Here is a 17712-nt window from a genome sequence, read left to right as displayed (position 1 = left end):
GTTATTGGCTAAAAAATGTGAAAACCTAAAGAGAAAACCTAGAGAGATAAACGTAATATAAAACTCAAAAACAGAGTTGTCATTTTTAGTTCATCGTGACTCATTCTCTGCACTACACTGATGTTTATGCAGTTAAAATGCTCTCTAAAATAGGAATGCCACCACATCCCAGCTCACAATAATATGTGCTAATAACGTTCGCAATGCCCACCAATTTATTTTATTTATTTGCCTACTTTCGTCACGTTTAATTATTTATTTATGTATTAAACAAGAATACGTGTATTTATGCACACATTTATTTATTTATTTGTGCATTTATTTATTTATTGTTTTTGCAGGTTTCGTCCTCCATACATTTGTAACCGAATGTGGCAAGGAACATTTTGTTGTTTTGCTTTTACAACATTTGCACAAATTAACTCCTAATTGTATGTGTATTTTAAAATAAAATATTATTTGTGAATATTTAAACGGATTATGAAAAATTCTTTCCATTTTTCTCATCTTTTTTTAAGATGTTAAGCCTTGTCACACGCTATGCGTGTCCGTCGTTTAGGTTAGTAACTAATATGCTGTATGCCCTATGTAGAAATAAGTTAGCATTATCAAAGTTATTTGTTTTGATAAGTTTTTTTAAATGTTTAAAAAAAATCTTATGTAAACACTAGAGAGAAAAAAAAGTGAACGTTCCATTTTGTCAAAATGGGAGCATTCTGGGAACGTTATGGATTACTTTTGAAACATGTAGGCTAATAAGTAAGTTATAACGTTTCAAAAACGTTAGAGGAATGTCCAACTAAGACGTTTTAGGAGAAAAGAAAACCTTCCATGAATGATGTAGGCTATTTGTGCTGACGCTTTGCAATCACAACATTTGAACGAACGTTCTATTATTATGTGGAAGAACGTTTATTCATACCCTTGCCAGAACATAATTAGCCAAAGTTCTGAGAACATATGCCTTAAATTTACTGAGATGCATTTTTTTTTAATTAGTTCAGTTATTGTGTATTGAGTAAATAAAATAGTTGTCAAAGGTTCACTGTAAAATTAACCCTTGAAATCAAATGTATTTTGCTCTTCTATCTCCTCAACTATGGAGGACGAAACCTGCAAAAACAATAAATACACAAATAAATAAATAAATATGCAAATAAATAAATAAATGTGTGTATAAATACACAAATTCTTGTTTAAATACATATAGAAATAATTAAACATGGTTGACACCCTCTCGTTAGCATGTTGCGCAGAGGAAAAATAAATGTGGAACTACATTCAGAAATAAATGAGTGATCAAAGGAAAATAGGATGAGTTTAGCATTTCCTTAAACATTTTCCATTTGCCCACCAATTTATTTGATTTATTTGCCTACTTTAATCACGTTTAATTATTTCTATATGTATTTAAACAAGAATTTGTGTATTTATACACACATTTATTTATTTATTTGTGTATTTATTTTATTGTTTTTGCAGGTTTCGTCCTCCATACTCAACAGCATGACAGTACAGATATCAAAATAAACGTAATTTCAAATCATCTGAAAGACTTGAATACCAGGATAACCAACACATCATTATCACTACTATCGAATGATAGCATTGCTACTGTTACTTTAATATATAGGCCTAGCCTACCATGCTATATTGTATTTGTCATGGTACAAGAAATTACATGATAAAAAAAAATAAAAACAAACAGGTTTGAAAAAGGTCTGCTTTTCAAACAATGTAAAAAGCTTTCAGAGTCACCGATGATTGTATTAACCACTATTTTGGCACAAATTACAGCTAACATGGTATAGGCTACATTTTGCTAAGACTGATGTTCATTCACCTTTACTGTCTTTACCGTGTTATAAGTATAACACTCGTTTTCTGTTAAAACGGTTTCCAGCTTCACATCTGCAGACCTTTAGTGATGCGGAAAATAGCGTCTATATATGTACAGTTTTTATCCGCTTTATGTCCAGCACACTTTACATATGCTCTTCCCTGTGAACGTCAGCATGTCGAAACACGTAAGCCCGGTGATGGCCAGAAACACTTCATTGATCTGATTAAGGTCTTTAGTGTTGTTCAGGTATTGTAGCCGAAAAAGGTGGTAAGGTACCAGGCAAGTGAGCAAGATGAGTACAAAGCTGAGGTTTTTTATTTGGACCCAAAACTCCTGCTGGGCGCTGCTGGCGGCTCCGTACTTGAGTATCATCTGGCGTAGGATGATCGCCTGGATGCAGGTCTGAAAACACGACACGGTGATAATAAGGATGGACAGAACCATGTTCAGGGCGTAGACATGGTGCTCCTGTAATTCATCCCCAAATTTGAAGCACTGGTTTTCTGGTATGGTTTTGTGTCCGTATTGTATCAGCACGAGGGGCAGCATGATGATTAACAGGATGCACCACACTAGAGCGCTCGCGCCCAGCCCGTGCAGCCGCCTGTAGAACTCAGTCCGCTGTGTTTTCTTGTAAAAATGCAGGAAGCGAACCGTAAGAAGAATGGAGTAGATGGTGAACACCATGTATATGTGGATATGCACCATGGCGCTGACCAGTTTGCAGAAACCCTGACCCAGCTGCCATGTTTGGGACGCGTAATAGTAGATTCTGAATGGCACGGTGAGCAGGAAAAGAAAGTGTGCGACCATCAAGTTCAGGAAGGCGATGGTGGTTAACGAGCGAATGTTGGTTTTTAGCAGGCTGATCATGACGGTTAAGCCCGTGATGCCCACCAGAAGGACTACAGTGTAGATAATAATCAGGGCGACTCTGTAGGACTCGGTGAGGTGGGCCGGGGGGGCTGTTGGAGTTGGGTTGGTTGTCACTGCGGGGCTGGTGATGTTGTCTACTGTGGTGTTCATCGTCATGGTTCCTAGTGAGAAAACATACTGGAAGACAAACGTGATAAAGTTATTTAACAGATGCAAAATGCATCTGCATTGTTTTTCTTTTAGAATTTAAATTTTATTCATAAGCAATAATTCAAAAAGTTTTAAAATTAATGTAAGCTTAAAAGGATAGTTAAAATGGGAATTCTGTAATCATTTACTCACCCTCATGTCGTTCAAAACCTGTAAAACTTTCTTTTTGTAATATCACAAAATATATTTTGAAGAATGTTAACCAGAGTTTTATTTTCCATTGACTTCCACTATGTGAAGAAAAAAAAACACTTAAAATATTTTTGTTCCACAGGGAGAAAAAAAAAAGTTTAACAGGTTTGGAACGACATCAGGGTGAGTAAATATTGACGAAATGTTCTATTCTGTTACACTTTACAGAAAGGTTTCATCTGTTAATATTAGTTACCTTCATCAGATAGCATGAATGAATAATGAAAACGCGTATAAACTATTTATAAATCCTAGTTAATGTTAATTTCAACATTTACTAATACATTAAAATCAAAGTTGTATCTGTTAATATTATGTAACTTGACCTGAGCTAACATGAACCAACAATGAATCTAAAGTTAACAAATATTAAATATTAATACAAATGTATTGCTCATTGTTAGTTGATGTAAGTTAATGCATGAACTCATGGAACCTTATTGTAGACTGTTACCAGCTATATAAGTTTACAGTTTGAGTATAGGTAAGTTTTACTATAGTGCAGATCTGTAGAAACAGACCAATAAAAAGCCAGTGTATAAGTAAATGTATTTTATAAATCCTTTTTGCACTCCTTTAAAGTACTTCATGTATCTCTGTAGCTCTTTTGAACGTGCCAAACAAGCTACAAACTACTTTGAGTACATGAATCCCTTCAAAAAATCAGATGAAAGCAAGACATTTCAACTATCTATTTCAACACAGTGCACTTAAAATGTTAAAATTTGTTTACTTGGTCAAAATTAACAGCCTAAGGAGACAATAAAGCAAGATACGTACCCTCAGAACGGCAACACAGAAGTCCACAATGGCAGAGCAGATGAGGAAGTAATGTTTGTTGCATCTGCTCCTCACTCATTCAGTAACCACTGTTTTAACACATTCTCTCGATGAGGCAGCCAGTCTGCTGTTTGTTTTCATGGTTCACGTTGTTGCATTTGACACTTCAGTTTAGGTGGCCAACCTCAAAAACAATGAGTCACGTTGCCAAACAACCTCAAACAAACCTTCAGATTCCAGTTATGATAGAAATACTGCAAGATCACAGCCATCTGGCATTTCTGTTCTCTACATGGAGGAGTCTGAATGTATTGTATAGTGCCTCTTAGAATTCTCTGTTGGTAGACACTACGGGTATCATTAAAATCTTAATGGCTCTCAATAGTGTCTAGTCTTAAGCTGACATGGTTTGTGGTTTTCCCCTGTGTGCTTGTCACAGCTGCAGGGGGGATGTGCTTAAATTTTTAATGGACACTGATAATGTGAATTAAACTAATGTGTTTCTGAAAAGACTATAATAACATTTACATATTTTACAAAAATACATAAAATATTCGGGATAAAATGTTATATAATTTAATGCATATGTCAATGCTATTTATGACCGTTTTAGCTAAACTACCATTTAAAAGTTAGGAGTTAGTAATATTTGTTAGTGTTTTTTAAAGAAGTCGCTTATGCTCACCACGGCTGCATTTATTAAAATATTGTGAAATATTATTACAATTGAAAATAACTTTTAGATTTTAATACATTTTAAAATGTAATTCATTCCTGGGATGGCAAAGCTGAATTTTCAGCAGCCATTACTCCAGTCTTCAGAGTCACGTGATCCTTCAGAAATCATTTTCAGATGCTGACTTGCTTCTCAAAAAACATTTCTTACTGTTATCAATTTCTAATAACAAAATTGAAACCTTGCTGTATAAAAGTATTATTTTCTTTCCCCCACAAAACAAAATCTTATGGACTCCAATTTTTTGACCAGTTGTGTATGTGCTGCGTATTTTATTTGCACCGTCATTTGGTAATGTGCTGACAAAGATCAAGATCAGTGTTGTTGTTTTTTCCATTATTATTATTAAAGGCATAACACTAAATTTAAATGTTTATTGTAAATAAATCATTTTATATATTTACATATTAAAACACAGTATTATAAAACTACACATTTACCATAATACCATCGGAAAATTACATCCCAGTTAAAATCAGCTGAAATAAGTACAGTAACATTCCTCACCTTCAGCATAACTCATACAGTACATATACAGAGACATAATCAAGTACTTTCCCTTGAACCTAAATCAGTCTCGTGGCCTTTTTTCCCCTTAAGTCCCAGAACTAAAATACCTGTAAATCCGCTGTATGTATTAACAGCCGATCAGAGTCTTCCTATTATAAGATGCAGAGTCATAAGTGTTAAGTAACAATGATGTTAAGAAATACCCAGAAACAGGAAGACCCCACTCTTAACATCAGTCATATTATTGTACTATTGAATGCTTGTTTTTTGCACCTTGTAAACATTAGGAGGGAGGTCCTGGTACTAGGTTGTCACCTAAAGTGCATCTTTCGTTTCCGTCCAATGAGGATTCTCTTGGAGGTTAAAATGTGCGTCATGACGCTCAGCAACATGAGGAAGATGGTCATGGACATTACGATGACATAGTGACTAATACTGCAACACAGAAGAAACATTTGATCATATTTGTGCATTTACACATGTACAAAAACGGACACAAACCAAACTGAGCTTGTGGTCAGTTTGGTTAAGAGGATGGAAGCTAAAACAAGAAGTACAATACAGTTAACCCACCTAGTGCCTATGTCAAGCCAGCTTCCATGATCTTTTACTAAGAAAAAGAAGTGCTGGTGAAAAAGAACAGAGATAAGTTAGGATAATTAGTAAAAAAAAAAAAAAAAAAGCAACTTTTATGCAATTTAATTTTGCCATTATTTGTCATGTTCTCTATGCTAACCTTACCAATGCCATCAAGTCTGAGATGACAAGCACAACGAGGAAAAGGCTAGAAAATAAATGCAGAATTTATGTAAACTTATGCAAAAACAATCTAATATACAAAAAAATATTTTGTTCTGCCTGAGCAGGAACATATCCTTGTTTGGACGGTTTTGTTGTTGTTGTTGTTTTTAACAAGTACCCTAGATACCAAAGCCCAGTTGTTTGCAGTCAACAAGGAAGTGTCTGTGAAGCGCTTGAGCATAAATATAGCAAATGCTTGAAGAAGTGGTCAGTCTGCAGACAATGTGGGCAAAAAGAGTTTGACCAGCTGGTTTCCTGCTGTTCTAATTATTCTGCTAATTACCTTCGTGATGAGAGCTGTGTTGACACTTGAATGCTTTCGAATGTGCACATCACAATTACAAACGGAATTAACACCTGAAAAAGGATGCAACCGTTAAAAGAAGCATAATAGCACAAATACCTGTGGCGCCCATGGCACTCATTTAAAAAAAAAAAAAAAAGAGCGTCAATCTGAAACTTTATGTTGAGCAAGCGCTATACCTTCCACATCAGCAGGCCACCCATGATGAAAGGATTGAAGACGGTCAGAAAGCAGTAAACTGAGGCTGGATCAAAACTGTGAGGGAAGATAAAGGCACAATTAATTAATTTTAGTTTATTTTATAGCAATATTTTTCTTAAAAACAAGCAGCTTACCTATTAATAGAGGCAATGTTACCACAGCCAAAGAATGCAATTATAATGAAAAACACCTATTCCAACAGTTAAGGAATTATATTATTTTAAATAGTGTAAGCATTTTTCAATAATCAAAAGACACAAATCAAACAGTCTGTAGTCCAAAAGGATGCAAAGTAGTAAGATCTCCGAATGTCATCCAGCCTCAGCTGCCTGATCTTGGTAATGTCAATGTTTTCAGCAAAATCAGTGCTGGACAGCTGAGAAAACAGGAAAACGGTACAATCAATGGTCTGTCTACTGATACTTTGATACATAAACTTTACGCAATGCTATACACCTTCAACCTCATTTTGAGACTTTTTTTTTTACAGAGGCTGAAGGGAAGCCCCTAAAGAATAAGCCTAGAAGAGGAGGGGACCTACCTCAGTCCGATTTGAACTCCCTTGCGTGTTCATGGTTTCCTGCTCAATGTTTATCCATGCAAACATGAGCCATGACAGCACCGGAGGAAACAGAGCCTCATACCTTCACAATTTACAAACCAAATATCTATTAGAATAACTTTCATTTAAAAATATTAATTTTGAATAAATTATATTTAAATTTAGAATAAATCTCAATAAGAATGACATCTTAAAAAAATTATTTGTAATTAATTTCATTTATTAATCAGAACATCATGTGATTTGATTAATATTTTAAAATTAACTTAAATGATTTTAGCAAATGGCTGCAATATAACAAAGAGTGAAAAATTGAAGGGGGTCTGAATACTTTCCGTACCCACTGTACACTACAGTTCAAAAGTTTAGGGTCAGTAAGAAAAAAAGAGGTACTTCACAATAATAATGTTACAAAAGATTTCGATTTCAAATTAATGCGACTATTCATCAAAGTAACCTGAAAATAATAAGAATGTTTATTGAGCACCAAATCAGATTTATCGGTAGAATGGAGTAATAGCTGCTTTATCACATAAAAGCAGCCTTGGTGGGAATATAAGACTTCCTTAAAAAATAACCAGCCCCAAACTTTTGAACGATAGTGTATTATTTAATTCTTAATTAATTATTCATTAGAATATTGTCTGCATAACTGAAACTGTCTCAAACCGATCAGCAGCTGAACTGAAAACTTTTACAACTTATTTGCTTACTGTAAGCACTATGTGGTTTGTTTTTGAATTCCATTTCCTTAGACAGGCAACCTCAAGAGGAGAATTTGTCTAAACTAACATGCTGGATTACTGTTAAGCATAGCATGGACATAGCATAGCATAGCATGATTAGATTAATGGTCAGTGGCTTTTACCCTGTGCTCAGGAGGAGGTAAACACAAACTAAGGACATCAGGATACTCAGAAGTCTGTGAAAGAGCCTGGTGGAACTCAACAACGGTATCAAAAATGAGGAAACTAAAAGAAAAAAAAAAAACAGTGTGAGAGAACAGGGGAAAGAGTATGAACAGGATGGAAGAAAAGAAGAAGTGCAGTTCACTGGTTAAAAGTCATGCATCAAGGGTTCATCACACCATTTACTCATGTCATTTCAGATCTTTATGACTTTTTTTCTGCACAAAAGAAAATATTTTGGGGTTCCAACTTTCAAAACAGTCACTCAGACACTGAGACTTTTCTCTAAATATCTTCTTTAGTGTTCCACAGCAGACAGAAAATCTTACAGATTTGGAATGACATGAGGGTGAGTAAACAATGACAGAATTTTATGGGTGAACTATCCCTTTAATACAGTGTGTATTGGTAACAGAGCATCATGGGAATGGAGATGGCAAACCTAGTGTGAGCCAGCTAACAAGCTGGTTGAAGAGTGGCAAGCCTTGCTTCAGCTGCAGACTGGAGTGTGTGCTGGTCAGGATGTAAGCACACAGCACCACCTGCATCATCTGGAAACAAATGCACACAAATAAGATTCTCAGATTAGTTTAAAGTAGGATACATTTAGATGTAGTCCCGATTTAGCCCATACAGTAATAAATTAATTAATAAATAAAATATCTGGTCAAAATATATTTTATATTTTTTTATTTTTAGCACTCTCTATTCTAATTCTATTCTTTAAAAAAAAAAAAAAACATTTGTCCCTTTTAGACTTGCGCTCTATTCATTTGCTGCTTGTTTTTTTTTGTTTTTTTAAACTAACACTTGCTTTCTAATCTTTCTTTTTATTTATTATATTATTTAAAAAAAAAAACTTGCTACGTGTACTGTGTTAAGCTAACTGAGACTTGTTATAGCACTTGTATATCATTGCTCTTTTGTTGATTTTGATTGCTTCCATTGTCCTCATTTGTAAGTCGCTTTGGACAAAAGCGTCTGCTAAATGTAAATGTAAATATATGCTATATATATGTTGTAGTGAACCTCAATTAAATATATTTTTTAAATTGAAGATACATTTATTTATATAAAGGTTCTACTTTCATATTTCAAAATGTATTTCAGGGGCAAGAAAATACATTTCCAATCTCACAGTGGCCTACATTTAGGCTAAATGCAAGTGTGAAAGGAATAGCCCACTAGAGATCAAAACTAGATGTTGTATTTAAAATGTGTTAAAATAATTAGATTCTGAAACACTTTACAGTAGAGTAACAGGAATGTATTTTTGCTTGTTTCTGTCTGCTGCTGTTGCAAGAGATTTCATACAATTTCACCAGAGATAATCAGCAACAGGAAATGCAGTGTATACTATAACAGACAAATATGGAGACCATATGAACCTCTAATGTTACGGAGGCTCTTTTGTTTTAATTTCCATGGGCTTTTGGGATTTGAATGGCATTATTTTGACGTTCTTATTAACCTATTACTCTATCTGTTTCCCAGTTGCATTTTGGTCATTACTTCTTAGTGTACTTCTAAGTCTCCCTGACTTTTGTTCTGTGCACCTACTTTTTCATTTTTTTAAGTTTAGAGTCATTTGCCTTAATTACCTGGTTTTCATGTTGTGTCCTTCTCTAGCTTGCCTGAAACTACTCTTTACAGAACTATATCCTGGATCACTGTTTTTAAACACAGGGTTTCCCAAATGGAATTTGCAGGCACCTAGGAGGGTTCATTAGGGAACTGCAGTGTAATAATAATAAATAAAATCAGAAAAATAAGTAAATAATTTAAAAACAATCAAAATGAAACCCTTACTAAAACTGCATGTCGTGTGACCATTAGCCGAAATCAAAGAACCTCGGACCTGCAAATGTGTTGTTAAAATATTCAAAAATTTCACCTAAAATCTCAGGGGGTATGTCAAGTAAATATTTTACATTAAAGGGATTTGGTTGAGAAAAACGTTTGGGAATCTCACATTCAGATGCTGTTCGGAGCCAGAATCTGACCTCAAATGTCTGCACCAAAATGTTTATGGTGAAAATGTCCTAGGAGAGTGAAAAAGGACAAAAAGAAAGAGTCAAAAATGACCTGGCAGATGAACAGCTGACGATCCCTTCGGATCAGAGGAGAGCATCTCCATGATGACCAGAGGTATGAGGACGAGTTGAAAAGGGTCAGCACTCCAGCGCAAATTCTACAATGAAACGTTAAATTTAGAAGATAAACCTTCCTGACACCATTCAGCATCACTAAACAGAGAGTATAAATGTGTTTAACAGGTTAAAAGAAGAAAATTAACAAATTATTGTGTGTGTAACAGGATTGGGCATCAGTAAGTGAACAAAGAGTACTCACACATAGTTAACGTCTGGTTCCCGTCCCACCACAGGCAACAGTGGAAACACAGCCAGAAAGAGACAGCTCAACATCCAGCTCAATGACCTGAACTACAGTAGTATAAAAAGGCAAAAACAAGTCTTAAAAAACACTCCTTTAAGACCTCAAACCAGAACAGACCTTGAGAAGGTCACCTTACCTTTGCTTTTGTGTAAAGGCCAGAAACCAAAGGCCACAGTGCCAGCACCACCAGCCCCAAGGTCAACATGGCCCGATAGAAAAAACTCACAACCTAATAAACACCAGCAGAGAGGAAATGAAAGAAGTGAAATAGTTAACACCTCTAATTACTACTAAGTGCTAAACAGTTCTAACACTCAAAACAGGACAACAGAATTCAGCTAATCAAGCACTTACTAGTAACTCAATTCCAAACGTAACCAGCAAAAAATATCCAAAGCATTTGCTGAGTGGTAATGAGGGGACTGATCGAACCAGACTGGCAAGAGTTTCAAATCTGTGACAGAGAGAAAACACACAAACTCCAAAAATCAAATAAGGGGGGAAAACAGACCTGGTATAATGTTTATAATATTTATGACTTATGTGTCCTCCAGAAGCTTGCGTTCTGCAAGTGAATAGCGCATTACAGTGCCATCTCGCAAAATCACTTTCATTGAGTTTAACTGTTCCCTGCTGCTGAAATGACCTGCCCAACTCAATCTGAGCAGCTGAGTCTTTAGCCATCTTCAAGAAACTGCTAAAGACTCATCTCTTCCATCTACATTTGACCCTCTATCACTAGAACTCTCTATTCTATCTATTTGTTTTCTTTTTATTTATTATAAAAAAAACTTGACCCTCTAACACTAGCACTCACCATTTCTATTATATCTGCGGATCTTATTTTATTTATTATAAAAACATGACCCTCCAACCCTAGCATTCTCTATTCTATATCTATTCTATCTACTTGTTCTTTTTATTTCAAAACAACAAAAAATAAACCTTGACCCTCTAACACTAGCACTATCTATTCTATTTCTTTTCAACTTTTTATTCTCTTTATTTATTATAAAACAAAACCTTGCTACGTGTACTGCGTTAGACGTGTCAAAGCACTTGTATATTGTTGCTCTTTTGTTGGTTTGATTGCTTCTATTGTCCTCATTTGTAAGTCACTTTGGATAAAAGTGTCTGCTAAATTATTAAATGTAAATGTATTAATACATTTGAATACGATTAACAAATATGGATTTATGGAAGCATTTTTGTGAAACGCATCTATTTTCCTATTCATCCTTGGTCATGTGAATAATTTTGCACATTGTTGGAGCTGTGTAGTTAATCAACATTTATTAATTAACATTATAGATAAACAATATATCAGAATCACAATGGTTTTTGGACAAAATGTTTAATTTATTGGTATATAAATGGACATATATCAATGAATATTGGATATTTAATTGTGCTTACTCGTTTCTCCTATATTGTTACATTTAAGTACCTTTGCCATCATGTATTAATCAATTAAAAGTTCATCTTTAAAAATGCTAAGAATTTAATAAAACTGTTAAATGTAATCTTTAGAAAATCTCAAAATAATATTTGAATAAAAACAGGGATGAGTAACTTACTCCCTCATGACGGAAAACCACACGGGCACAGGGAGCAAGCAGTAGATGTAGTAGGTCCAAGGACTGGACTGGACCATCAAGAACAGAGCCACAAGCAGACCTATACATAGAAACATCTGGCCCAGACTCCTTTCTGTTACCTTAAATACAACAGATACAAACAGATACAGGATGTGACATTTATTTTAACCTATGTTGTTTTTACCAATAAACCAATGACCTCAATATTAGATACAAACAGATACAGGATATGACATTTATTTTAACCTATGTTTTTTTTACCAATAAGCCACTAATCTCAATATTTGATACAAACAGATACAGGATATGACATTTATTTTAACCTATGTTTTTTTTACCAATAAGCCACTAATCTCAATATTTGATACAAACAGATACAGGATATGACATTTATTTTAACCTATGTTTTTTTTTTACCAATAAACCACTAACCTCAATATTAGTGACAATGACCATGACTTACAAACATGCTGCACGCTGGACTACAACATCCCCCACTTACCATGTGCATGTTAGTTGGAGGTTTGCGTAGGCTAGCATGTGTCTTCAGGATGAACAAAACCACATAAGAGGTCCAACCAATAAAACCCAGAACCACACTGCTGCCAAGGAAGAGTCGGTCATAAGTGTGATAATATGACAAGCCCTCCATGGCCTGGACTATCAGATCTTCACAATAACGGATCTGGAGAAAAAGACAGAGAAAGATATGGCAAGACAAGATAAAGATAATCAACAAGTCAGTTTGGTCATGACAACAACCAATCAACACTCACTGCTTCATCAAACTGTCCTTTCTGGATCAAATTTCTTGCATTACGCATAAAATCCATCTGTTTAGAGTCAGTCAGAGGCCTAGAAGTAAAAAAGAAGTAACAATCTTACAACTTGAGCTGTATACCAACACCTTCAGAACACTGCCTGGCAAAAAACTGCATTCAAAAATTAATCTTTCCCAAGGAGGTTTGAAAAGACATAAGAATGAGCAAGTGATGACTGAATGTTTATTTTTAGGTTAATTATGACTTTTACTCACTGGTAGAGTGTAAACAGAAAGGATATTGTTGTTTCTTTCTTCTGTGCCATTTTCACCTGTTGATTTAATAAACGAAAAAAAGATTGCTGGTTATTTCTAATTAAAACGGACAGAATGGGCCAAAATGTACTGTACTTTACCCTGAATTGCTCCAAGATCTGAATTGCATTTGCATATATGCTCTCAGCCTTAAAGTGCTGGCTGTTATTCAGGTAATTCAGAGGTAAGACGCCCTGTAATGAGACAAATATATCAGAAAATAATTTAACAAGTGCATATATGTCTGTATAGAAGTGTGCTGCTCTGTGATATAAACTTGTGATCTGAAAGCTCTGAAAATCATGCTCACCACAGAGTTCACAGGAAAGGGAACTCCTATAAGAGATGACATTAGAGGAGCAATATCAGCCTGCAATAGTATAAAAAGATCAGATCAGCTATGTTCCTGACATTTATAGACATTTCGTATGTAAACTAGAGTAAAATCTCACCTGATTGACATCCACTCTCATGGATGTTTCCAACCCCCATTCTGAAATGTAAGAAGGGTTAAAGAAATATTGACAAAATCAATTCCATGATGTAATTAGGTTTGCATATGGAGATCAAGTGATGTGAGATCAATAAGGGGCATTAAACAAACCTTTTAAATAATTATCATCATATTTGTGAGAGCCCTCCCGTTGTGCTGTCTGAACCCCAGCGCCCCATGCTACCAGTGGGGTCAGCGTCTCTGATGGGTGTCCCGCACCGTGAGATCCTATAAAACATATACCCGTATAATGCACTGAACAGATTTATAAGTGATAAATTACCTATTCTACACGAAATGTTATTTTGTAATGCTGACTTGAACTTGAACTGTAATATAAATCAGGTGATGTTATTTTATTCTTAAAAGATTGGCTTCATTCAGAGAGACAAAAGACATTTATTAAACAAAGTTTCCTGTCACAGTATTTTAAAGTTTTAAAGTTATAAAGACTAGGTCAGAGATATTTTACCCCAATTTGTCATGCCATGGTCAGAAGTAAAAATATAAGCCGTTTTTCCATCATGCCCATAAAAGTCGTCCATCACACTGACAAATTCAGCGACACCAGAATCAACAAGGCCAATGTTCTCTATATATTCCCTGTAAGTGCAGAAATCCCAAAGAAAATATTACATTTGAGAATTTGACAATGGTAGTAGCTCCACCTAGTGGTATATCTTATCTCAAGGTGTTCTGAATAAATGTATTTCTGTATGTAAATTAAATCTTTTTAAGGTATCTCAACACATGATACTGCAATCCAATTCAATTTTTCATGCACATTTTATAACAAACATTGCTTCAAAGTGGCTTTAGATAAAACAGTAAAATAAAATAAAAAAGATAAAAGGGAAAAAGTGTTGTTAATGACACTACAATGTTTAATGTGGTGAAATGTTTTTTACTTACTTTGACATGGGCCGGTGGGCATGGCCATTGGTGTCTATCCCCAAAAGATGAAGGAAAAACACATTCTGTTCTTCATGTAACATATTCAGTAGAGTTTCATTGCTTTTAGCAACATTGAGAAAATCCTTAATAAAAAAAATAATATTATCTTATTATTTATTACAAGATAATTTCAGGGTTTCAGACCTTATAATTTTTTGTAATTTAAAAAAAAAATAAAGTAATACTATATTTTGAGTAAAGAAGTATTAAATTGATTAAAAGTGACAGTAAAGACATATAATGTTACAAAAGATTTCTATTTCAAATAAATACTGTTCTTTTGAACTTTCTATTCATCAAAGAATCTTGAAAAAATGTATGCGTTTCCACAAAAAAATATTAAGCAGCACAACTGTTTACAACATTGATAAAAATAAGAAATGTTTTATTAAAATGATTCATGTGACACTGAAGCCTGGAGTAATGGCTGCTGAAAATGTAACAAATTACATTTTAAAATAGAGAAAATTTAATTAATTATTTATTTATTTTTTATATAACAGTATGACTGTTTTTACTGTGTATATATATGTGTGTGTGTGTGTGTGCGCGCAGTTTAATTAATATATAGTCACAAAAAAGCATGCATATTTATTATCCAAGATTTAGGAAATTATTTGGACATTGTATTTAAAATAATTTTAGAAAAAACATGTCAAGTTTAAACAATTGTTTATGATTTTTTGAATGGCAGACTTCTAAATGCTGGGCCACGCTTTAATATGTATCACAGACAGTGAATTGAAATCACAGTTGTGCTTTTTTTAAGTTTAGTTCATCAAAAGTGATTACGTAAAAGCCCATTAAGTATCCTACCTTCACTTCATCAAATACCCATGTATCAAGTCTGGATGCATCAGTGGAGGCGAAGTCCTCCCGCTCTGGAGGGTAAGTGTAAGTGTACACATGGTCTCCAGTGGCTCCTACAAAACACACATGCTGGTAAAGCTATCAAGTAAGGGCACTGTACTCTCATAGTTCTATTCACAGGTGTGGGGTTATACCTTTAGCAAACATCGGTAATATGTCAGGGCTTCCCCAACACCAGGTATGTCTGCTCTCATTAAAAACAGAATCAAACTCCACCGGATTCTCCTTCCAGCCTGTAAGTACAGAAATAAGAGACACATTGTTAAGTTTACAAATGTACAGGTTATACACAAACACACATGACTGCTGCTTACCCTTGGCAACAGCACTAACGTCCTCATAAAAGCCCGCTATTAAAGCCACGTGACCTGGGCGTGATTCCGTAGGGACTCGCGTGTGTGACACTCCCCATGTGCCGCTCTCCTCAATCACACTCCTTATGACAAAAAACAATAAGCACAAGTTAAATGTATTTATACACTATAAAGAACAAAATATATATAGATATTTTTGTTTTGTTTTGTTTGAGGCAAACGTGCATAGCAGATAAGAATATTTGCAATGCTTATAAGTATAATATTTTCTTGTTCACTCTACATATAATGCATTTTGGGAATTTTTTTTAGCAAAATCTAATTTCATATACGTCTATAAAATGTTGTTTTAAATGATAGAAAATCAAATTCCATTAGATTGAAATAATGTTGGGATTTTCTGTTTATAATATGAATTTAAATGCCATTTTATGGAATCCATATAAAAACACTAAAGTCTTCTTGTTTCTACAGGAGCATAAAATTAAAAAGTCTAGACTGTCAGTCAGATTTGCTGTACCATAATAGTAAGTGTTAGTCTATTCAGCTGTGTTCTTCGAGATTAAAACACGATAGTATAACAAAAGTATCCAACTTGTGTTTATAAGTGTAATGTTTTCTGAATCTTTCTATCTGCAGTCATGAAGGCCAGTGAATATTTTGAAGAATAAGCATTTAATCAGTAAAATAAGCTACTGAATTTTCTGGACCACATCCGTGAACAGGACAAGCACATGGCATGACAAGATTATTCCATGTTCATCACCTTAGGTAAGGAGCCCTGCCTGTCCCATTGTCATCTGGCTTAAAGAGACTGTCGGCTCTCAGACCATCTGCCACAAAGAGCACCAGGCGCTTGGCCGGAGGAGCCAGAGGGACACGCTGTGGTGTCATTCCATGGACAAGAGGGGATGTGAAATAGATGTCAAATATTGAGAGAAAGAAGACTACGTGGACAATGAGTCCCACGATGAAGAATATCATCATCTTCATCTGGTCTGCTATCAGACCTGTAGCACTGATTTAGAAAAAGAAAGAAAGACAAGAGAAAAGATGGACATTTGAAATGCATTCAGTTATATTTAAAAGTATTTTGAGTGACATGACATATTAACATGACTACATTCAAAAGGACTAAATAATCCATAGCCATCTCAGAAGTAACACTTGCTAATATTTTAACAATAGTATGAGTGAATAAAAACAGTCTTACCTTTTTGCTAAAGTCGCTTAACCTATCAGTACACCAGTCCTGTCAATGAAAGCACCCGGCAGAGCGTGTGTGACCGTGAGGCTGCAAGAACACAGCCTCTAAACAAAACGCCTCGTTCACTCGGGCTTTTCATCTGTTTTAGCGTACTGTTATATGCCTGGCGAACAACTTGGCTTTTGACCATGCTTTTGACCTACTAAACCAAATAGTTTGTAAGTAGATTAACTGAGAACTTTTCTTCACTTCCTTGTATTAGTAACCTTTGAACTGGAAATCATGCAATGTATTTTGGGAAATGTAGTTTACGCCCGGTGAGTTTTTTCCCCCTTCAGGAAAACATATACCTCTTTAAGAATGTGTTTTTTAAGTGATAGAAAATCTAAATTTAATTAGTGTAAAATAATGTCAGTGATTTTCCGACTATGAAATTAATTAAACATTTGATTATACCTTTTTATGTAAGCCACATAAAAAGACGAATGTCTTCTAATTTTTTACATTTTGAAAAAGTCCAAATTGCACTTTAAATTTTGATATGCTGTAATGATATACTCATTGTGGCCTTTTTCCTTCACATTTGCAAATTTTATTTGTCCCATAATAGTAAATGGTAGTCTAAAATAAGGATAAATTGTAGTCTTTCCGGCCATGTTTTTTTTTTTTAGATTAAAACGATATTCAACCGATCAATCAAACAAACAAGTAAATAAATAAATAAATATGATACTGTACAAACATTAAAACAAACATTAAAGAGCATCAACAGAAAAGTTCAAATGTAACAAACGAGAAAGAAAAAGCATAACGTTACATAAAATAAACGTAATCGTAGAAACGTAAAAGGTAAACGTAATAAAAAAAGATAAATAAACTAA

General features: G+C 34.5%; 2 protein-coding genes across 3 annotated transcripts; both read right to left on the bottom strand.

Annotated features, from left to right (window-relative positions):
• Window positions 1–1593: 1593 nt before the first annotated feature.
• On the bottom strand, window positions 1594–3079 carry LOC107663632 (probable G-protein coupled receptor 141). Its single transcript, XM_016453867.1, has 2 exons — window positions 3062–3079; window positions 1594–2880 (listed from the first exon to the last, which is right to left on the bottom strand). The coding sequence occupies exon 2, from the start codon at window positions 2873–2875 to the stop codon at window positions 1970–1972; it is 906 nt and encodes a 301-aa protein (XP_016309353.1). The 5' UTR covers window positions 2876–2880; window positions 3062–3079; the 3' UTR covers window positions 1594–1969.
• Window positions 3080–4994: 1915 nt separating this feature from the next.
• LOC107663715 (GPI ethanolamine phosphate transferase 1-like) lies at window positions 4995–17087 on the bottom strand. Of its 2 annotated transcripts, none has more exons than XM_016454021.1 (29): window positions 16838–17087; window positions 16391–16642; window positions 15625–15746; window positions 15445–15543; window positions 15257–15363; window positions 14399–14523; window positions 13959–14089; window positions 13598–13714; window positions 13446–13486; window positions 13304–13363; window positions 13095–13187; window positions 12955–13010; window positions 12695–12773; window positions 12421–12603; window positions 11898–12037; window positions 10675–10774; window positions 10457–10549; window positions 10276–10367; window positions 10009–10114; window positions 8366–8474; window positions 7884–7986; window positions 6995–7097; window positions 6743–6829; window positions 6588–6643; window positions 6432–6507; window positions 6232–6305; window positions 5889–5931; window positions 5721–5773; window positions 4995–5582 (listed from the first exon to the last, which is right to left on the bottom strand). In XM_016454021.1, the coding sequence occupies exons 2-29, from the start codon at window positions 16615–16617 to the stop codon at window positions 5459–5461; spliced, it is 2799 nt and encodes a 932-aa protein (XP_016309507.1). In that variant the 5' UTR covers window positions 16618–16642; window positions 16838–17087; the 3' UTR covers window positions 4995–5458. The 2 variants fall into 2 exon arrangements, with proteins under 2 accessions (XP_016309507.1, XP_016309508.1); XM_016454022.1 differs by having other exon boundaries at window positions 16391–16634.
• Window positions 17088–17712: the final 625 nt, after the last annotated feature.

Source organism: Sinocyclocheilus anshuiensis, unplaced genomic scaffold, assembly GCF_001515605.1.
Source record: "Sinocyclocheilus anshuiensis isolate Anshui unplaced genomic scaffold, SAMN03320099.WGS_v1.1 scaffold928, whole genome shotgun sequence".
Taxonomy (NCBI): Eukaryota; Metazoa; Chordata; class Actinopteri; order Cypriniformes; family Cyprinidae; genus Sinocyclocheilus; species Sinocyclocheilus anshuiensis.
Note: the sequence above shows the minus strand (reverse complement) of the source record. Positions and strands in the feature narration are given on the sequence as shown.